This window comes from Macaca thibetana, unplaced genomic scaffold (genome assembly GCF_024542745.1).
Source record: "Macaca thibetana thibetana isolate TM-01 unplaced genomic scaffold, ASM2454274v1 unplaced_scaffolds30, whole genome shotgun sequence".
In the NCBI taxonomy this organism is placed as follows: Eukaryota; Metazoa; Chordata; class Mammalia; order Primates; family Cercopithecidae; genus Macaca; species Macaca thibetana.
In genome coordinates this window covers 1-23,470 of record NW_026088819.1, presented here as the reverse complement: position 1 = coordinate 23,470, position 23,470 = coordinate 1, and the positions used below count along the sequence as shown (strand labels likewise).

The 23,470-nt window shown below is 38.5% G+C and overlaps 1 protein-coding gene and 1 long non-coding RNA gene across 2 annotated transcripts; one reads left to right on the top strand and one right to left on the bottom strand.

The window, feature by feature from the left end:
* Positions 1-3,677: 3,677 nt before the first annotated feature.
* LOC126947261 (beta-defensin 109) lies at positions 3,678-11,015 on the top strand. Its single transcript, XM_050777973.1, has 2 exons — positions 3,678-3,735; positions 10,810-11,015. Exons 1-2 carry the CDS (start codon positions 3,678-3,680, stop codon positions 11,013-11,015), a joined length of 264 nt encoding a protein of 87 aa, XP_050633930.1.
* On the bottom strand, positions 9,587-23,464 carry LOC126947263 (uncharacterized). The gene is made up of 2 exons (XR_007722989.1): positions 21,770-23,464; positions 9,587-10,906 (listed from the first exon to the last, which is right to left on the bottom strand). It is a non-coding gene; the product is annotated as an uncharacterized LOC126947263 (long non-coding RNA).
* Between the last annotated feature and the right edge of the window lie 6 nt (positions 23,465-23,470).

The window sequence follows — 23,470 nt, the reverse complement described above, 5'->3', positions numbered from 1 at the left end:
AATTAATTAGGCAAGTTTACTAGCAGTTACTAGACCTCAAAAGCAAGATAATCAGGCATTATTCTACTAAATATTGGTCTCCATAACTCCTCTATTTTCTTTAGGAAAAGTTAGTTAGCCTAAGACATTTGGCATAAGGGCTATGCCAAAGCTATGTTGGGGTCAGCCAGGAAGGATTCATGGGGGTCTCCTTGAAAATATTACAATAATCGAAGAAATCTTCAACCTATTGCCCCTCAGTACTGTTGGTCCCTTGTACTTGATTTTTCCCCTTAAGTTTTATTCCAATTTCTAACATTATCATTCCCTCTTCCTTCTCAGCAACTAGTCCTCCAAAGTAGAACTTAAACAATGACCAGACATGGCCCTGCAACAGAGCATATCCTTCTACATTTAGCATGCAATCATGAATCACAGGTATAAGACCCCTTGAACAGACATGGTTTTGGTGACTACATGTAGGACTTATTGCTTTTACCCAAGAAGAGGATCAGGCATCCTAAGTAGCTCAGAAATTTTTCTGGAGCTCTTGAATGTGTATAGGCAAGAAAGATTAAGCAACCTGTTGCCTTACATGAGGCATACTATCTTCTTATGTTTTCTTTTGAATTCAGGATTTCAAGGTTGGGGAAGGAGTGGGAAAGTAGCCATGGACATGTGAGAATGTGGATGATCCTTTTACATTGTCAGGAATGGTCAAATTCTATGCTTTATGTTGTTTGCTAAAAGACACTTTCCAAAGCTTTCAACAGAAAATATAATGGCACACATGCCTATTCTTGGTGAACCCAGACTTTTTATCTAGTCTGTGATAGTCAATTTTGAAGGACTGCTTAGGGTAATGAATCCTTCAAGTTGTAAAGATGAAGGGCAGTTTTTGGACAATTCCCATTTTGCTGTAGGAAAACTAATCTGGAAGAAGTAAAAGGGAGAGATTGAAGTGGGAGAGAACGGAGGTGGAAAATGAGTTCAGTTGATCAAATATTTGTTAAGCACCCACTGTATGTCGGGCCCTTACAAGGAAGCAAGCAAAGAACAAAAGCATGTGATGGCCTTGCTCCTAAGAAGCCAGAGGCCAGTAACCTGGATTGCTATAGACCAGAAAAACGTCCACAAGCCCCTACAATACAGCACTGGCATAGGATGAAGAAGAAGTTTCTTTCTATGAGATCAATAGCATACAACCAAATAAGAAAGTCAAAAGTTACACAAAGTTCAAAAACCTAAGGCACCAACCTTTAAGAGATCTGATTGTCGGTGGTGACTTTGGAAGGAAAGTTATTATTAGGATTATTTTAGTACTAAGAGTTTTGAGCTGTCTATCCAATATTTTCATCTGCACCTCTGCCTTGGTAATACTGTGTGTGTGTGTGTGTGTGTGTGTGTGTGTGTGTGTGTGCCTGCCTTTTGTGTTTTGAAATATATTATCTATCCCACACTCCACATAGGTTTGGGGGTTAATTACATACAGGCTGATCTGAATCTATACTCTTAGGAACGGGGTTAAGCTACTCTACCACATTGTGAAGAGTTGATATGTAAGAGACTCTGAACATCTTATAAATTATCTTTAAAATGTTTCCTTTTTTGTGAAGGGAAGAATAAGTATTTGTAAACAAATGCAAAAATATCTTTAACTAAACAAAAGAACAGTTAGTTAACCTTGTTGTGATTAGCAGAGAGGATAGCTGCAGACACTATAAAATCACTCAGCAACAAGATTTGACAAAACCTTAAAGATGGCTCTATTTTTCCTGTTTTATACAGGAAAATATTAAGGCCCTGGGAATTGAAGTACTTTTCCCAACAGTGGAGTAAATGTCAGAGTCAAGGCTGTGTTTTACATCTCGGTTTCCCCACACATCCCACCCTATGGTTCTGTTGTGCTGTTCCTTTGTGTGACTCCTCAAAGCCTGGTTAAAGGTGATACCGTATCAAATTGTATTAACTCAGTAGCACAAAACACCAGGGAATTGATTTATAAGAGTATTAACCTTGTGGCATTACTGAAGACCCATCTGATTAGTAGTTATCAAGTAGTCACCCTGGCTAAATATATGGGTTTGATTTTTAATTTTGAAAATGAAAAATATTTTAAAATCTATGTCTTACATCCATATCCCCAGGAAATTTTAATCAAGTTTTAAAACTTCCAAATTTAGATAAACTCATGTTTTTTGTTGTTTTAATTTTCACTCAATGAAAATAGAAAAAAACTAATTGGATAGAACAGCACAGCAGAAGCATTACTTATAGCCAAAAATGGGATGCAACAAGACTGAAGAAGAAAATGCAGGACAGTGCTTAAAAAAGCAGTCTAATGAAAAGTGGGGTCTCCTCAGGATGTCCTTAGGTAGACATTGCAGCAGAACTGCAAAGTTTTCTTTAGAAGGCTGGGGAAGAGAGGAGGAAACAGAGAAGGGGCAAGAGTGGAAAATAGAATGAGGCTCAGAATACCAAGCGTTAGTGCTGTCCCTATCACCTTCCTCACTTGATCACTGGGTGATCTTGGGCAAGTTTCTTCCTTTCCCTCAGCTCATTTCCTCATCTGGAAGGTAAGTCACTAGACAAGATAGCCTTTGATGTTCATTGTAACTCTAACTGATCTTCCCCAAGCAAATAGCTGGGAAAGACACTGTGCCCACAATATGCAAGACACAAGGTTTACAAGCAAAGAACAAATCAAAACAAAAGATGTTTTAAAACCCCTAATGTCACTTGAATTCTTACAAATAAGCAATGGTACATCATACTTTTACAAAGCCCTTCTGTGATTTCATTTTTAAAATCATTTCAAGTTTTATTTTACTTCATATTAAGATAATGGGAGATAAAGTGTTAAATGGGTTCATGCAGGAATATATGTAAGAGACACAAAAATCCAAAATAGGTAATTGTTATGTTAGTAGTTCCCTTTACTGAGGGGGAGCAGACAAAAGAATGTTAGAAAAAGCTTCATAAAGTGGATTATATAGAATGTGCTTTAAAAGAGTTTGGTATTTTATTGAGTGGGAAAGAGCAATACGGGGAGTTATTGTTCAAGGGTTAAAGCTATGCAAAATGAGTCAATTACAGAGATAGGCTCTAAAACATAGTACCTATAGTTATTACTGAGGTATTTTGTATTTAACAATTTGTTAAGAAGGGTCGATCTTAGGGGTTCTGACAACAACAACAACAACAACAAACAAAAAGGACGTAGGAAACATTTGGAGGTGATGGATATATTATTACCTGGATATTGATTGTGGTAACAAGAGTAATATATATGTGCAAATTTGCCAAACTATATCCATTAATTACGTACAGTTTTTGTATAACAATTTTACTTCAGTTCCTACTATATTGCCTGGCAAACAATACTTTATACTTAAAGTAAGAGCAATGATTATTGCATGTGCATGTTGAAAATAATAAAGAAAGCAGGTGACAATAAGACATCCTGAGTCTTTTGGAAATAAATAGCATTCACCTGCTTTCTCATCCATTGAGATATCACCACATTTATGTACTTGTGTGTCCCCGGAAGTTTCTTGTGGGAGATTTAGTTATTCTCTTTTCGTTAGGCTCTACTAACCAAGAACAAATCACAGACTCAGACAGCATCATAAAAAGGCCCAGACCCACCATGTCCAGAGACTCCAGGCTCAACCCACATTGATGCTGGCCCTTCAGCCATGAGACTCCATTTGCTTCTTCTTATTCTCCTTCTTTTTTCAATTCTTTTATCCCCAGGTAAGTTGGTAGCTGATTACTATAAGGTTCTGCAGATTAGAAGGCTATATCCCTGGCCAGACAAGATCCTAGAATCAGTCCTGTGGGTTCAAGAACCTAATATTTACAGATTCACTAGGATTATAATAGGGAAAAATAGAAAAGAGACTCATTTAGCAGTAGCTCCTGTTGATAAGATTCCATCCATGTTTTTTGATCTAGTGAGTGGATATAATAATGGATGCTGCTGAAATTCAATCCTGTCAGATCAAACTGCCTACATATAAATTTCCATGCCCCACCAAGGCATCTCAAGATACAAAGTAAGGATACAACAGAATGTGACCTCAATGAGATGCCTTTGTGGGACCTGGAAATTTATATGCAGGCAGTTAGATCTGACAGGATTGAATTTCAGCAGCATTTATTATTATATTTGCTCACTAGGTCAAAAGAGATGGATGGAATTCTATCAATAGGAGCTACTGCTAAATGAGTGTTGACAAATCTGAAAGTTTTATTCAAAGAGACAAACAGAAAAATTATAATCCTAGAATAAGTGAAAATTATATGAGAGACTTTTCAAAATAAATTCTATTTTACGTGGCTATGAATAAAAAATGATTTGCAAAGTGAAACTTAGGACTAGAAAGGAGAGTTAAAGGAACTTCAGACAAGTGAATTAATAATAAGTAAAGACACCAAGAAGTGCCGCTCGTGGTATATTACAGGTAACCACACAGAAATGGGTAACATCACTTTCAATACTAAACCAGCTAAAATTTAATGGTCTAAGCATGCATTTTGAGGGCTTTTGGAAAAAAAAAGCATAATAAACCTAAAGAAGATAAAAGGGAAAGTTATAAATACAAAATATAAATTAATGAAACAAATGAGAAAAAAACTAACATTTTAAAAAATATTTTTCATAAAGTCTAATATACTTTATAATAACCTGGCAACACTGGACAAATGAGAACATGCTTAAAATAACTATTGCAGGAATGAAAGGTTAATGTCAAAACATGTGTTTCAGAGATTCAAATAATTTTTTAAAAAATATATTTGTGTATTATATTCCCTCTTTGCTGTGTACTGGGGGATTTTCCTGTTGCAGTTCACTACATCATGTGTCATCAATTGTGACTGTGTCATCAATTTTTATGCTAGTAAATTATTACCATCAGCATACAAATATGCTGTTAAGTATGTCCTTGCTTTTCTTCTGATGCCAGCTGTCATCTATTTTTTGCTCTAGTTTTCAGCAAAACATCTTAAAAGAGTTGTCCATACTCTCTGTCTTCAATTCCTCTCCTCTCATTGTCTCTTAAATATATCCAGTTGGGCTCTCTCCCCTTTTTTCGATCATGTTATTGACACCACTTTTGTCAAAGTTACCAATAATCTCCATATTGCTAGATCCAATGATCATTTTTCATACTACAACTTTAATTGGCCTATTAGCAGCATTTGACACAAATAATCACTTCCTTCTTCATAGTATACTTTCTTCACTTGGCTTCCAGGACAGCACATTCACTTGATTCTCAGCCTATCTCACTGGAGCTACCACTTCGGCTTCCTTTGTTTCTTCCTCATCTTTTCCCGTCACACTTCCTATTGGAGAGCTCCAGAGCTCAGTTCCTGATTCTCTTCTCTTCTCCCTCACCACACACTCTGGAGGGGCTCAGCAAGTCTCATCCTCTTTCAATTCTCCTTTTGGACCTCCTTTTGAACTGCAGGCTTATAATAAATTATCCAACTGCATAACTGGTATATCTACTTGGACACTGAATTTCAAAAGTCATAGATATCCAAAATTGAACTCATGATTTTCCCTCATAAACCACTACATACAGATTTTCTCTTCTTGCAGAATGCCATGGTCAGCACTGGAGCCTCTCTTAGCTCTCCTGTACACTTTCATCCTCAGCAAGCCTCTATCTCTGCACCTCAAGAATCTCTCAGGGCTCCCATCCCTTGCCCAGCCTTGGGCAGTAGCTGCCTCACACTCAGTGAAAGACCAGAGAATCTGCTTCTCTCATCTACCTGCCCTGCCCTGCCTTCAGACATCAGGTCCCTCTGCTTATGCACCTGTGAGAAAAGAGAGTGAAGGGGGGAGTGTCTCAGCTCCCCCACCCACTCCCCAGTAACAGAGGATTTTACCCGATTCTCACAGTAAGACCTTTACCTTGCTCTCACCTCAAATTGCAGCAGTTCCTACATGCCTGTCCCTCAAAAGGTCTCAGGTAGTTCTGCTCTCCATCCGATCTTACCTAGGAGCACACAAGATAGGTCATGAAAAAACCATTAGTGGGGCCGGGTGCTGTGGCTCACGCTTGTAATCCCAGCACTTTGGGAGGCCGAGGTGGGCAGATCACGAGGTCAGTGGCTAACACGGTGAAACCCCGTCTCTACTAAATACAAAAAATGAGCCGGGCATGGTGGCATGCGCCTGTAGTCCCAGCTACTTGGGAGGCTGAGTCAGGAGAATCGCTTGAACCCTGGAGGCGGAGGTTGCAGTGAGACAAGATCACGCCATTGCACTCCAGCCTGGGCGACAGAGTGAGACTCCAAAGAAAGAGAGAAGAGAGAGAGAGAGAGAGAGAGAGAGAGAGAGAGAGAGAGAGAGAGAGAGAAGAGAGAGAAGAGAAAGAAAGAAGGAAGAAAGGAAGAAGAAGGAAAGAAAGAAAGGAAGGAAGAAGGAAGAAAGAAAGAAAGAAAGAAAAAGAAAGAAAGAAAAGAAAGAAAGAAAGAAGAAAGAAAGAAAGAAAAAGAAAGAAAGAAAGAAAGAAAGAAAGAAAGAAAGAAAGAAAGAAAGAAAGAGAGAAAGAAAGAAAGAAAGAAAGAAAGAGTGGGAGAGTGAGTGAGAGTGAGTGTGTTTGGGCCCCTACTGATGATGCTAAACTATCACAAGCCCACACTCAGCCTTTCAACATTTGCTGGAGATTCACTTGTTTCCTTGTTATCTCCATCAAGGGCAGCTTCCTCCTGCTTCTGCTGCTGCAACTCAGCTAGGCACAAAGCATCTGTGGATCCGTTCTTTTTTCAGCAGGGCTTCATCACTCTGAATTTAAGTTAATTAGCTTTTTTTGAGACCTCAGTTCTGTGTTTTAAAATGAAATCTATGATCTATAGATTATCCAGCTTATTCTCTTTGTCAGGGCAAGAGCATTTTTCTATAACTTTCTAAATTCTAAACAAAAGTAAAAGTTCACTTCTTTTCAGAATCCCCACGTGTCAGAAAGTGTTACTATTATCATCAGTTTAGTGATATTTATGGAATTCCAAGTTGACTCTAATATCAGCTTTTGGGTTAAATTCTTTCTTTCTGATATGTAGCCTTTGAAATTTTATTTGCTGCAGATCTCTTGGTAGTGAACAATTTTAATTTTTATCTGTCAATTTCATATTGTTATTTTTGATCTTGAAAGACAGCATTACTGAGTACCCAATTCTATATTAACAGTTATTTTCTCTCGACATTTGTTGATACTAGTTTACTCATTTTTAGTTTTTGCTTTACTATAATAATCAGATAAATATTTTCTTTCTTTCTTTCTTTTTTCTTTCTTTCTTATTCATTTCAATTTTTTTCATTCCTTTTTTTTGTTTGTATGGTCTGGTGTTTGGTTTTAATGTTTTATAATTTAACTAAAGTGAGTTTATTTTTATATCATCTGTTAGAAATATATTCTTTGAATCAATGGATTTATACCTTTTCTTAATTTCTTTTTGAGAATCTCTTGAAATGGTGAATCCTTTTACACTTCTCTCCCCCCATATTTGAATTAAATAAATGTTAGACCTTGTGTTTCCATGCTACATTCTGGGTATATCATTAAACATTTTTTTCTTCACTAGTTATCCTCTTACCTGTGTCTAATATATCATTAATAACTTGCATTTATTTTTAAATTATTTTTTTTTTCAGACCTGCCTTTTTTTTTTTTTTTTTTTTTTTTTTTTTTTTTTTTTTTTGGAGATGGAGTCTCGCTCTGTTGCCCAGGCTGGAGTGCAGTGGTGCGATCTTGGCTCACTGCAACCTCCACCTCCCGGGTTCAAGCGATTCTTCTATCTCAGCCTCCTGAGTAGCTGGGACTACAGGCACCCGCCACCATGCTCGGCTAATTTTTATATATATATTTTTTAGTAGAGACAAGGTTTCACCATCTTGGGCATGCTGGTCTTGAACTCCTGACCTCGTGATCCACCCATCTTGGCCTCCCAAAATGCTGGGATTACAGGCATGAGCCACCACGCCCAGCCAGACCTGCCCATTTTTTCTATCATCTATATTGTTTTACTATTGTTTTTACATCTTTGTAATAGTAGATTGTTTCTTTAAACAATTGATACATACCTGCTTAATTATTTCTCCACATTGACGATTTCAATACATTTAGTTTTAAAGGGTCTAGATATGCTATTCATTTCATTAACTTTTATTCATGGTGTCTTGCTTACCTGATCATTTTTAATACTGAACTCATTGTTCATCCTTAACCTGACATCATTTTATGGTCTGAAATGAGAATGCTATTATCCAGACTTCCTCTGTGAAGCTGACTCAATGCTTTAACTCAATATAGAAGTTTCAGCATTAACAAACTGGAATTTCTGATGGCCCAAGAGTCAGTAGTACCATCATTAGCATTACTGATCATAGCAGATCTTCCCAGAAGATCTGGGAAACCCTCACCCCCCTCCATCAGCTATCCAATACAAAGTGCCCACTGCTCAAGCTCCAGTTCACAGACTATTTTTGTGTTTGAAAGAGGAGATATTTTAAGAACTTGCCTAACCATTTTCAGGGATAGAAATGTTTCAAAGAGATCCTCTACTATATATTTGTTCTATAGCAGCAGTCACTTGAGAGCAGCTCACTTGCAGTCATGGCCAAAAGCCTAAATCTTTCTTTCATTCTAGTCACACCTATTTTGTATCTTTTGGGGATATCTCAGATTCAGATGCATTCATAGTATTCTATGATTTGGGACACTACTACAGATTCTTCAAAATGTTACAACATTCCAATGGTATTTTGGGAGGTATAGAAGGAGAGGAAAAACAATGGGCTCAAATCTCCTCTGACTTCTCTTCTTACAATATGTTTCATTGTTCAAAACTTTTAGAACTATATTAATACAGCATTGACAGTGGGCATTCTTCTTTTCCTTCTGACTTTAATAGGATTGAAGGAAGTGTTTTGCTATGAAATTGCTATATGGGTTGTATTCAGACAAATTTTGACTTTGTAAAGGCAATATTCTCCTCATTATTTTTAAATGCTTACCAGGATTCACAGTATTATTTTCAGTTCTCCCTGTTTAAAGGCATATTTAAATAACTTGATGACTTGGATATATATATATGTTACTCTGCTACAGAAACAGAAAAACCACCACCAAATTATATTCTAAGATACTTGGTACACCAATTGCACCATCTTTTTTTTATCTAAGACATTCAATTCTTCCACAGGTGGGAGCACATGAATTAGCATCATTTACTACTTGTAGCTTTCACTACAGACTTTCAGACTTATGGTGCCTAAAAGAAATAGAATACTTCTAGCTGGGTTTAAAAGCTACAAATAAACAGAGGAAATATACACTATTTTGAAAGTACCACTTGAGTGTTATGCATGTATTTCAATATTATGTTGCTAATTTTAATTGTTCAAAGTTAAAGAGCTTAAACCTCCCCCTCATGCATTCCTGAATCACCCATTACTCCCACACATACATTGTTTGATACAGCATAAACCTAAGTAAATAAAGATGTGGCAAAATGAAAAAAATAAAATAACGTTATACCATTCTCATCTGTGAATGGCATCAGTAGACAGATGTGAATAAAAGTAATGTGATTATAATTTTAAAAATCATATTTAATAGGATCCATTTATTATTAAATGAACATTAGGCTTACTTAATGAATAATAAATCTTTGACACAATGAAAACTCTTAATGCAGAGTGAGACCAAAATGAAAGTAATAACTGTTTTTTCCTAACCCTTGCTTTAGTTGGTCTTTCCACCAGACTGTCACTTTATTTTAAGGATATTATAATAGCACAAAGCCACCAGCTTTACCATTAGAGAGATCTTCATTAAATTATCTTTGTTGTAATAAAGGTCATCTGGAGGAAATACTGGTCTGGACACAATAATAAATGTTAAGCTTTCTAATATTTTCCACTTTTAGACACAAATTGAAAGGATCATTTATAATGTCAAAAATATACTTTTTTCTAACTAATCTATCCTATGACTAAGACACTATTAGCAATTAAAGTAGATAGAGCAAATCTAAATGTGGAGAGAAAAAGTAATTTCCACTTACGTTTGAACAGATGAAAGCACGAATAAATTGAAAGCCTGAAATATTAGCTTGGGGGAATGAAATCACTTGGGGGAGCAAAAGCAGGATATACCAGCCTTTAACTCTACACTTCCCCCAAGAAAAAATATATAGATAGCTATGTACAAACCAAAATAGCACTGGGAGGGTTCAAGGGACCACTTAAGAAACTACGGCAACACAGTGAAGCCAAAAAAAAAAAAAAAAAAAAAAAAAAAAAAAAGAAAAAAAAAAAAAAAAAAAAAAAAAAAAAAAAAAAAACGAATAGCCATATAGAAAAAAAAACTGCTGAAATCAGCATACCTGAGACAGCAGAAACATCTTTTTTGGCTAGGAACGAAAAAAGCAGAAAGGGACTATCAGTATCAGCCACAAGGTGGAACCACCATGGCCCTCAGTAACCCACTCTGGCAGAAGACACTGGCATTTTTGCCCTGCAGTAAGCAACAGCCATTTCTGAGAGAAAACCCAGAGGAAAAGATGAAGATGTACCATCCCCTCCCACATCCCTTTTCCCCCACCAAAAATACCGTGACTGTTGTGCCAAACCAGGATTGGAACTACTACCTTTCTTAATCTGCATGTGTCTCTGACATATGAGCAGCAACCATTTCAAAAGCTCCCACATAAAAATGCTCATACTAAATTTATTCTGTTACTTAAGAGTGTTTATGGATTTACATTCCATTTGTGGACTATGTAGATCTCACTGGATCTTCTTTCCTGCAGTAAGAGGTGGTTTGGGTGCTGCTGAAGGTCATTGTCTCAATTTGTCTGGTGTTTGCAGAAGAGATGTCTGCAAAGTAGTAGAAGATCAAATTGGTGCCTGCCGAAGAAGGATGAAGTGCTGTAGAGCATGGTGGATTTTAATGCCAATTCCAACACCACTTATCATGTCAGATTATCAAGAACCCCTTAAACCTAAGTTGAAATGAAACTGATGTAAAATAAAAATACATCAAAAGTGAAGTTATTTGCATCTAAGAATATTGAAATATACATATTAAGTACTTCCATCTTGATAACCATCTTGTATTTTCACTTATCAACATAAATGAATAAATACTAATTTCAAATATACCCAATACTATTTCTTTGTGAGTCATTAACAGATCTTAACAAAACCTTTAAAAATGAGAAAACTGTTATTTTTGTTTTCCAAGATGGTGGATTGAAGGCATTGTTAGCCTGCCTCTTGCACTTGGAAAGACAAAATGGTGTGTAGAGATTCACACTGAACTTTCTTTCAAGAAGCAACACAGGAACTTAACAGGAAAATTGAAATAAGCCACAGACCATTTGAAAGAAGCAGCAGGATGCAGCTTACACCATAAGCTAGGCAGAAAATTTTGAGTTTCCAGGGTGTGAGAGGGGGATAAACTGACTGTAAGATATACACTTCCATTGGGAAACCTATCAATCTAGGCCATAGGGGAAGGCCTTAATCCTACTCAGGGCTGGAGTTGATTTAGTGAAGAGTGATGAGTATATGAGGAGTGGCATTGGGATGTGCTTTGAGTCTCCAGCACGTTCCCAGTTTCTGGCAGGATGGAGGGAAGCCATTTCTGATTCTACCTCAGAGAGGACCTCCCAGAAGTCTGCCAGCTAACTCAAATGGTGGTCACAGGTTGAGAGAACCTCCCAACTGAAATGTTTGATATAATCTTGTGTGGGGACAAACTCCCCAGGCCAGAACTGAGAGGTGAGTGGGACGTGTGATGCAGCAGCAAGCACAGGAGCTGGATGCCCCTGCTCTGCAGGTGGATCAGGAGGGGTGTGGCCTGAAGGCTGCAGTTGCTGTCTCAATAGGAGAGGCTTATGGTATGGGTCAGTTTTGAGCTCTGAGTTCAGACTTCTTGAAACTTAGCTAACTACTCCCAGTGGAACACTGTGGGTGTGAGACCTGCCTTGCCAAGGGTGTGGGAGCTGGATGGGGCTTACTGCCAAGCTGCTACTCCCCATTCTTCATATGGACTCTCCTTGTACAGAGGCAGAGGCAGCTTCACTTCTCTCTGGAAAATTACCCCAGTGGCCCAAGAACTGCCTTCCAATTCCCACTGGAGCCACTGCTTGTCCCACACGTAGAGAGCCAGAGCATCACTTTACCTGACCTAGTTCCCACCTGGTTTTGCTCAACCACCTACCCTGGTAGATTAACACAAATAACAGAAGAAACTTTTAGAAGCCCTTTGGCTCTACCCGTTCCCTGAGACACCAGAGTACCTCCCATGGGTAACATAAGGCAAGTCCAAATCTCACCACTACCACCACAGCTGCAGTCTTTTGCAAGCACCACCTCCTGGCTGAAGGCCAACTGACACAGTCCATTAGAGCATCTTGAATTCAGAACATTCAATGTCATGGCAGGCCGGGGAGCCTCCTCTGCCCTAATTTGGCTCTCTATCACACATTCACACACACACACACACACACACACACACACACACACACACACACACACACACACACACACACCTACTCAGGCAAACCGAGGTCAACCACACAAACACACACACACACACTGGCAAACCGAGGTAAACACACACACACACACACACACACACACACACACACACACACACACACACACCCCTGCTCAATTCAGGCCATTATCCCTGATGAACATCGATGCAAAAATTCTCAATAAAATACTGGCAAACCGAATCCAGCAGCACATCAAAAAGCTTATCCACCACGATCAAGTGGGCTGCATCTTTGGGATGAAAGGCTGATTCAACATACACAAATCAATAAATGTAATTGATCACATAAACAGAACCAAAGGCAAACACCAGACAATTATTTTGATACATGCAAAAATGCCTCTGATAAAATTCAACATCCCTTCCTGTTAAAAACTCTCAATAAACTACGTATTGATGGAACATACCTTAAAATAATAAGAGCTATTTCATACAGCCAATATCATAAAGAATAGGCAAAAGCTGGAAGCATTCCATTTGAAAACTGGTACAAGACAAGGAAGCCCTCTGTAACCACTTCTATTCAACATAGTATTGGAAGTTCTCGCCAGGGCAATCAGGCAATAGAAAGAAATAAAGGGTATTCAAATAGGAAGAGAGAAAGTCAACTTGTCTCTGTTTGCAGATGACATGACTTCATATTTAGAAAACCCCATCATCTCAACTGAAAAACTTCTTGAACTGATAAGCAACTTCACCAAGGTCTCAAGATACAAAATCATTGTGCAAAAATCACAAGCATTCCATTACACCAACAATAGTCAAGCAGAGAGCCAAATCAAGAATGAACTCCCATTCACAATTGCTACAAAGAGAGTAAAATACCTAGGAATACAACTAGGAGTACAACGGATGTGAAGGACCTCTTCAAGGACAACTGCAAACCACTGCTCAAGGTAATAAGAGAGGACACAGATGAATGGAAAAACATTCCATCCTCATGAATAGGAAGAATCAATATTGTGAAAATGGCCATACTGCCCAAACATTATAGATTCAATGCTATACCCATCAAAATACCGTTGACATTTTTCACAGAATTAGAAAGAACTATTTTAAATGTCATATGGAATCAAAGAATACCCCATATAGCCAAGACAATCATAAACAAAAATAACAAAGCTGGAGGCATTACGCTAACTTCAAACTGTACTAGAAGGCTACGGTACCAAAACAGCAGGCTACTGCTGCCAAAACAGACATATAGACCAATGGAGCAGAACAAAGACCTCAGAAATAACACCACACATCTATGTCCACCTGATCTTTGACAAACCTGACAAAAACAAGCAAGGGAGAAAGGATCTCCTATTCAGTAAATGATGCTGGGAAAACTGGCTTGCCATATACAGAAAACCAAAACTTGACCCCTTCCTTACACCTTATACAATAATTAACTCAAGATGGATTAAAGATTTAAATGTAAAATCCAAAACCATAAAAACCCTAGAAGAAAACCTAGGCAATACCATTCAGGACACAGGCAAGGACAAAGACTTCATGACAAAAATGTCAAAAGCAATTGCAACAAAAGCCAAAATTGACAAATCGGATCTAATTAAACTAAAGACCTTCTGCACAGCAAAGAAACTATCATCAGCATGAGCAATCAACCTACAGGATGGGAGAAAATTATTGCAACCTACCCATCTGACAAAGGTCTAATAACAAAAATTGACAAGGAACTTAAACATATTTACAAGCAAAAAAAAAAACAACCCCATCAAAGTGAGCAAAGGATATGAACAGAAACTTATCAAAAGAAGACATTTATCTAACCAACAAATATATTTTTTAAAGCTCAACAATACTGATCATCAGAGAAGTGAAAATCAAAACTACAATGAGATACCATCTCACACCCATCAGAATGGTGATTATTAAAAAGTTAAGAAACAATAGATGCTGGTGAGGCTGAGAAGAAAGAGGAACGCTTTTACACTGTTGGGGAAACTGTAAATTAGTTCAACCATTGTGGAAGACAGTATGGTGATTCCTCAAGGATCTAGAACCAGAAACACCATTTGACCCAGTAATCCCATTACTGGCTATATACCCAAAGGAATATAAATCATTCCACTATAAAGACACATGCACATGTAAGTTTATTGCAGCACTATATACAATAGCAAAGACATGAAACCAACCCAAATGCCCTTCAGTGCTAGACTGGATAAAGAAAATGTGGTACATATACACCATAAAATACTATGCAGTCATAAAAAGGAATGAGATCATGTCTTTTGCAGGCACATGGATGAAGCCATCATACTGAGCAAACTAACACAGTAACAAAAAAATCAAACACCGCATGTTCTCACTAATAAGTGAAAGTTGAACATTGAGAAAACAAGGACACAGTGAGGGGAACAACACACAACACGGCCCGCTGGGGACTGGGGGTGAGGGAAGAGAACTTAGAGGATGAGTCAATAGGTGCAACAAACCACCATGGCAAAGGATACCTATATAACAAACCTGTACGTTCTGCACATGTATCCCATATTTTTTAAATTTAAAAAAAGGAAATACTTATGTACATACATACATACATACACACACACACACATTCTTCCCGGATCTTCATTCCTGGTAAGCCAAGGAACCTGGAGAAACACCAGAATTCTGTCCCTCTGAAAATGCAGGACAGGTCTACCTTCATCAGCATAAAATTTTGGACCAAATGTGGTAACTGCAGGTCCACCCCACAATGAGTAACTGAAAATTGAGGCAGTATTTCAGATCCTAAAAAACTGATGAAGCAATTCGTGACACATTTGGGTTGTTTTTGCCTTTTCCTACTATGAAGAGTGCTAGTAGGAAGAAGGAAGAACGGTGTACAAATATCTGTTTGATTCTCTGCTTTCAGAATCCTTTGTTTGTTTGTGTGTTTGTTTGTTCTTTCTTGAGACAGGACATCACTCCAGTCAGCCAGGCTTTTCCAGTCTGTAATTTTTGTTGTTTCCTTTTGTCAAGTTTTAGAAGATTTTATTTTATTTCTATTGAATTTTAAGGCATTTTTAGATATGTATTAAAACATTATCTCACATGCTGTGTGTTACATTTCATTTATTTTCATCGTCCCTTTTTTATTTTATTATTTTATTTTATTATAGTTTATATTCTAGGGAATATATGCACAAAGTGCAGGTTTGTTACATATGTATACATGTGCCATGTTGGTGTGCTGCACCCATTAACTCGTCATATACATTAGGTGTATCTCCTAATGCTATCCTTCCCTCCTCCCCCCACCCCACAACAGGCCCTGGTGTGTGATATTCCCCTTCCTGTGTCCAGGTGTTCTCATTGTTCAATTCCCATCCATGAGTGAGAACATGTGGTGTTTGGTTTTCTGTTCTTGCAGTAGTTTGCTGAGAATGATGGTTTCCAGCTGCATCCATGTCCCTACAAAGGACATGAACTCATCCTCTTTTATGGCTGCATAGTATTCCATGGTGTATATGTGCCACATTTTCTTAATCCAGTCTATCATTGATGAACATTTGGGTTGGTTCCAAGTCTTTACTGTTGTGAATAGTGACGCAATAAACATATGTGTGCATGTGTCTTTATAGCAGCATGATTTATAATCCTTTGGGGATATAGCCAGTAATGGGATGTCTGGGTCAAATGGTATTTCTAGTTCTAGATCCTTAAGGAATCACCATGCTGTTTTCCACAATGGTTGAACTAGTTGATAGTTGACAGTTCCACCAACAGTGTAAAAGTGTTCCTATTTCTCCACATCCTCTCCAGCACCTGTTGTTTCCTGACTTTTTAATGATCACCATTCTAACTGGTGTGAGACAGTATCTCATTGTGGTCTTGATTTGCATTTCTTTGATGGCTAGTGATGATGAGCATTTTTTCATGTGTCTGTTGACTGCATAAATGTCTTCTTTTGAGAAGTGTCTGTTCATATCCTTTGCCCACTTTTTGATGGGATTGTTTTTTTTTTTTTTTTTTTTTTGTAAATTTCTTTGAGTTCTTTGTAGGTTCTGGATATTAGCCCTTTGTCAGATGAGTAGATTGCAAAAATTTTCTCCCATTCTGTAGGTTGCCTGTTTATTCTGATGGTAGTTTCTTCTGCTGTGCAGAAGCTCTTTAGTTTAATTAGATCCCATTTGTCAATTTTGGCTTTTGTTGCCATTGCTTTTGTTGTTTTAGACATGAAGTCCTTGCCCATGCTTGTGTCCTGAATGGTATCGCCTAGGTTTTCTTCTAGGGTTTTTATGGTTTTAGGTCTAACATTTAAGTCTCTAATCCATCTTGAATTAATTTTTGTATAAGGTGTAAGGAAAGGATACAGTTTCAGCTTTCTACTTATGGCTAGCCACTTTTCCCAGCAGCATTTATTAAATAGGGAATCCTTTCTCCATTTCTTGTTTTTGTCAGGTTTGTCAAAGATCAGATAGTTGTAGAAGTGTGGTATTATTTCTGAGGGCTCTGTTCTGTTCCATTGGTCTATAGCTCTGTTTTGGTACCAGTACCATGCTGTTTTGGTTACTGTAGCCTTGTAGTATAGTTTGAAGTCAGGTAGTGTGATGACTCCAGCTTTGTTCTTTTGACTTAGGATTGTCTTGGCAATGCGGGCTCTTTTTTGGTTCCATATGAACTTTAAAGTAGTTTTTTCCAATTCTGTGAAGAAAGTCACTGGTAGCTTAATGGGGATGGCATTGAATCTATAAATTACCTTGCACAGTATGGCCATTTTCACTATATTGATTCTTCTTCTATCCATGAGCATGGAATGTATGGAATGTTCTCCCATTTGTTTCTGTCCTCTTTTATTTCATTGAGCAGTGGTTTGTAGTTCTCCTTGAAGAGGTCCTTCACATCCCTTGTAAGTTGGATTCCTAGATATTTTATTCTCTTTGAAGCAATTGTGAATGGGAGTTCACTTATGATTTGGTTCTCTGTTTGTCTGTCATTGGTGTATAAGAATGCTTGTGATTTTTGCAAATTGATTTTGTATCCTGAGACTTTGCTGAAGTTGCTTATCAGCTTAAGGAGATTTTGGGCTGAGAGGATGAGGTTTTCTAAATATACAATCATGTCATCTGCAAACAGGGACAATTTGACTTCCTCTTTTCCTAATTGAATACCCTTTATTTCTTTCTCTTGCCTGGTTGCCCTGGCCAGAAGTTCAACACTATGTTGAATAGGAGTGGTGAAAGAGGGCATCCCTGTCTTGTGCTAGCTTTCAAGGGGAATGCTTCCAGTTTTTGCCTATTCAATATGATATAGGCTGTGGGTTTGTCATAAATAGCTCTTATTATTTTGAGATATGTTCCATCAATTCTGAATTTATTAAGTTTTTAGCATGAAGAGCTGTTGAATTTTGTCAAAGGCCTTTTCTGCATCTATTGAGATAATCATGTGGTTTTTGTCTTTGGTTCTGTTTATATGCTGGATTACGTTTATTGATTTGTGTATGTTGAACCAGTCTTGCATCCCAGGGATGAAGCCCACTTGATCATGGTGGATAAGCTTTTTGAAGTGCTGTGGATTTGGTTTACCAGTATTTTATTGAGGATTTTTGCATGGATGTTCATCAGGGATATTGGTCTAAAATTCTCTTTTTTTTTGTTGTGTCTCTGCCAGGCTTTGGTATCAGGATGATGTTGGCCTTATAAAATGAGTTAGGGAGGATTCCCTCTTTTTCTATTGATTGGAATAGTTTCAGAAGGAATGGTACCAGCTCCTCCTTGTACCTCTGGTAGAATTCGGCTATGAATCTTTCTGGTCCTGGACTTTTTTGGTTGGTAGGCTATTAATTATTGCCTCAATTTCAGAGCCTGTTATTGGTCTATTCAGGGATTCAACTTCTTCCTGGTTTAGTCTTGGGAGAATGTATGTGTCCAGGAATTTATCCATTTATTCTAGGTTTTCTAGCTTATTTATGTAGAGGTGTTTTTAGTATTCTCTGATGGTAGTTTGTATTTCTGTGGGGTCAGTGGTGATATCCCCTTTATCATTTTTTATTGCATCTATTTGATTCTTCTCTCTTTTTTTTCTTTATTAGTCTTGCTAGCTGCTATCAATTTTGTTAATCTTTTCAAAAAACCAGCTTCTGGATTCATTGATTTTTTGGAGGGTTTTTTGTGTCTCTGTCTCCTTCAGTTCTGCTCTGATCTTAGTTATTTATTGCCTTCTGCTAGCTTTTGAATGTGTTTGCTCTTGCTTCTCTAGTTCTTTTAGTTGTGATATTAGGATGTCAATTTTAGATCTTTCCTGCTTTCTCTTGTGGGCATTTATTGCTATAAATTTCCCTCTACACACTGCTTTAAATGTGTCCAGAGATTCTGGTATGATGTATCTTTGTTCTCATTGGTTTCAAAGAACATCTTTATTTCTGCCTTCATTTCGTTATGTAACCAGTAGTCATTCAGGAGCAGGTTGTTTAGTTTCCATTTAGTTGAGCAGTTTTGATTGAGTTTCTTAATCCTGAGTTCTTGTTTGATTGCACTGTGGTCTGAGAGACAGTTTGTTATAATTTCTGTTCTTTTATATTTCCTGAGGAGTGCTTTACTTCCAACTATGTGGTCAATTTTGGAATAAGTGTGATGTGGTGCTGAGAAGAATGTATATTCTGTTGGTTTGGGGTGGAGAGTTCTGTAGATGTCTATTAGGTCTGCTTGGTGCAGAGTTGGGTTCAATTCCTGTATATCCTTAACTTTCTGTCTCGTTGATCTGTCTAATGTTGACAGTGGGGTATTAAAGTCTCCCATTATCATTGTGTGGGAGTCTAAGTCTCTTTGTAAGTCTCTAAGGACTTGCTTTATGAATCTGGGTGCTCCTGAATTGGGTGCATATATATTTTGGATAGTTAGCTCTTCTTGTTGAATTGATCCCTTTACGATTGTGTAATGGCCTTCTTTGTCTCTTTTGATCTTTGTTGGTTTAAACTCTGTTTTATCAGCGACTAGGATTGCAACCCCTGCCGTTTTTTGTTTTCCATTTGCTTGGTAGATCTTCCTCCATCCCTTTATTTTGAGCCTATGTGTGTCTCTGCACGTGAGATGGGTCTCCTGAATACAGCAAACTGATGGGTCTTGTCACCACCAGGCCTGCCCTACAAGAGCTCCTGACTCTTTATCCAACTTGCCAGTCTGTGTCTTTTAATTGGAACATTTAGCCCATTTACATTTAGGTTAATATTGTTACATGTGAACTTGATCCTGTCATTATGATGTTAGCTGGTTATTTTGCTCATTAGTTGATGCAGTTTCTTCCTAGCATCGATGGTCTTTACATTTTGGCATGTTTTTGCAGTGGCTGGTACCAGTTGTTCATTTCCATGTTTAGTGCTTCCTTCAGGAGCTCTTGTAGGCAGGCCTGGTGGTGACAAAATCTCTCAGCGTTTGCTTGTCTGTAAGGATTTTATTTCTCCCTCACTTATGAAACTTAATTTGGCTGGATATGAAATTCTGGGTTGAAAATTCTTTTCTTTAAGAATGTTGAATATTGCCCCACCCTCCCTTCTGGCTTGTAGAGTTTCTGCCGAGAGATCCACTGTTAGTCTCATGGGCTTCCCTTTGTGGGTAACCCGACCTTTCTTTCTGGCTGCCCTTAACATTTTTTCCTTCATTTCAACTTTGGTGAATCTGACAATTATATGTCTTGGAGTTGCTCTTCTAGAGGAGTATCTTTGTGGCGTTCTCTGTATTTCCTGAATTTGAATGTCGGCCTGCCTTGCTAGGTTGGGGGAGTTCTCCTGGATAATATCCTGCAGATGTTTTCCAACTTGGTTCCATTCTCCCCCTCACTTTCAGGTACACAAATCAGACGTAGATTTTGCCTTTTCCCATAGTCCCATATTTCTTGGAGGCTTTGTTCATTTCTTTTTACTCTTTTTTCTCTAAACTTCTCTTCTCACTTCATTTTATTTATTTGATCTTCAATCACTGACGCCCTTTCTTCCAGTTGACCGAGTCGGTTACTGAAGCTTGCGCATTTGTCATGTAGTTCTTGTGTCATGGTTTTCAGCTCTCTCAGGTCATTTAAGGACTTCTTTACATTGGTTATTCTAGTTAGCCATTCAGGAAATCTTTTTTCAAGGTTTTTAGCTTCTTTGCTATGGGTTCGAACTTCCTCCTTTAGCTCGGAGAAGTTTGATCGTCTGAAGCCTTCTTCTCTCAACTCGTCAAAGTCATTCTCTGTTCAGCTTTGTTCCATTGCTGGAGAGGAGCTGCATTCCTTTGGAGGGGGAGTGGTGCTCAGATTTTTAGAATTTTCAGTTTTTCTGCACTTCTTTTTCCCCATCTTTGTGGTTTTATCTACCTTTGGTCTTTGATGATGTTGATGTACAGATGGGGTTTTGGTGTGGATGTCCTTTCTGTTTGTTTGTTAGCTTTCTTTCTAATAGTCATGACCCTCAGCTGCAGGTCTGTTGGAGTTTGCTCAAGGTCCACTCCAGACCCTGTTTGCCTGGGTGGCAGCAGTGGAGGCTGCAGAAGAGTGAATATTGCTGAACAGCAAATGTTTCTGCCTGATTATCCTCTGGAAGCTTCATCTCAGAGGGGTACCCGGTTGTGTGAGGTGTGAGGTGTCAATCTGACCCTAGTGGGGGTGTCTCCCAGTTAGGCTACTCCAGGGTCAGGGACCCACTTGAGCAGGCAGTCTGTCTGTTCTCAGATCTCAAACTCCATGCTGGGAGAACCACTACTCTCTTCAAAGCTGTCAGACAGGGACATTTAAATCTGCAGAGGTTTCTGCTGCCTTTTGTTTGGCTATGCCCTCTCCCCAGAGGTGGAGTCTACAGAGGCAGGCAGGCCTCTTTGAGCTGTGGTGGGCTCCACCCAGTTCGAGCTTCCCCACCACTTTGTTTACCTACTCAAGCCTCAGCAATGGCGAGCGCCCCTCCCCCAGCCTTGCAGCCTCCTTGCAGTTAGATCTTGGACTACTGTGCTAGCAATGAGGGAGGCTCTGTGGGCGTGGGACTCTCCAAGCCAGATGCGGGATATAATCTCCTGGTGTGACGTTTGCTGAGACCCTTGATAAAGGACAGTGTTAGGGTGGGAGTAACCCAATTTTCCAGGTGTGTCTATCACGGTTTCCCTTGGCTAGGAAAGGGAATTCCCTTCCCCCTTGCACTTCCTGGGTGAGGTGATGGCTCGCCCTGCTTTGGTTGTTGCTCTGTGTGCTGCATTCACTGTCCTGCCCCCACTGTCCAACAAGCCCCAGTGAGATGAACCCGGTACCTCAGTTGGAAATGCAGAAATCACCCGTCTCCTGTGTTGCTCACGCTGGGAGCTGGAGGCTGGATCTGTTCCTATTCGGCCATCTTGGAACTGCCTCTCATCGCTCCTTTAATGAACAAAAGGTTTTAGCTTAGATATCTTCCTGTTTGTCAAGTTTTTCTGATTTTGACTTTTCAAAATATGCTGTCATATACAAGAAACCCTTGGATATAAAATTCCATGAATATTTCTCTTTTCTTGCAGTCATAACTTCGGTGGATGTCATCAATTAATCTCTGGGTTATAGCATGTTTTCTTGAAAGTGTTCCACAGTCTATTTTGGGCATTGAGAATTTCATCAAACTTAAGTGAATATTTCTACAAATTGAAGGCATAGTCCCTTTTGATGCTTTATTATTTGCATATATTGCTTCCACAAGACCATTTCATGCAAAGACTTGTCTTGTCCCCACAGCCAGATCATTGCAACATGATATAGAATCAATTGGTCAAAAATGGGAAGGTTATCTCTGGAATGTCTATTTGACTCCATTGATCTCTCCATTTTAATTAAGACAGAATATGCTGTGTTAATTACATAACATCGCTGCACATTCTCAAATCAGAAAGTGTAGTTCCAACTTCTTGTCGTTCAATCGCGGAAAGAATGATCTTATCTCCCAGATGCACATGCTTGGAAGTACTTCTCAACACACACACACACACACACACAGACACAAAGATACAAATACACACACAGACACAAACTGTTTAATATGTACACAATTGTTAACTGGCATTGTTTTACATGAAATAAGGCAAATGTGTAGCCACTGTCCTAACCCAGTTCCACTCCTATCATATTTGCCCATAACACTGATTAGTAAATCTGATTCAACTGTTCTATAATCACAATTTAAGCTGTGTCCATTAAATTCCCTGAGGAATGCAAAAGGATACAACCTAAGACACAAAACTTAATTGACTGCTGATATTTCATTGCTAAATTGGGTAATTGATGGGTAAATGTAGTGGAACCGGTGGGTGGGCATTAGTTATATAAGGGGTGAAGCAGCAAGATACTTCATTATTAAAAGGTGTTTGAAAGAAATTGAAACACAGGAGTGTGTGTATTCAGCTGAAATAAAATTAGAAAACCCAGAAATAAATCTCACTTGGGGTGTAAAAAAATGGCATTAGGGGAGATTCTGGGTCAATCGTCCAACTGTGCAAACTGGATCTTGGAAGCAGGATCCCTTTCCTGCAATGAGACTTGTTTATTGGTGGTGGTGTTTCAGTGGAAACGATTTTGGAGAATGGCCCCTTCCTTTTGTGTATCTGCTGATTAGATTTCATGGCTGATTAGATTTCATGGGAAATCTGGGGTTTTAAACTCTATTTAAATGTTAACATAATTCATTCAAATGGCAAAAAATCAACAGGTTCTTTGATGTGGAATCATCACAGATCCCTTTCTTCTTAGGTACAGTTATTAAAGTTGACCTACCAGAGTGAAACAATTGTGGAGAATGGCCCTTCCTTTAGTGTATTTGCTGATTAGATTTAATGGTACATTTATCATTAGGTATAGTGATCAAAGTTGACCTACCCAAGAGTAGAGATGTCCAGGACAGAACTCAGGACTCTGTAGAATCACAGAATCTTGGGTGCAACACTGTTCAAGCACATAAATATGCTCATTCAGAGTGTTTCGGTGTGACA

Bases quoted from the DNA above. Each gene is read 5' to 3' on its own strand.
- LOC126947261 (XM_050777973.1), top strand. From the start codon at position 3,678: ATGAGACTCCATTTGCTTCTTCTTATTCTCCTTCTTTTTTCAATTCTT. The intron at 3,736-10,809 runs GTAAGTTGGTAG...TCTTTCCTGCAG, and splicing joins TTCAATTCTTTTATCCCCAG to TAAGAGGTGGTTTGGGTGCT.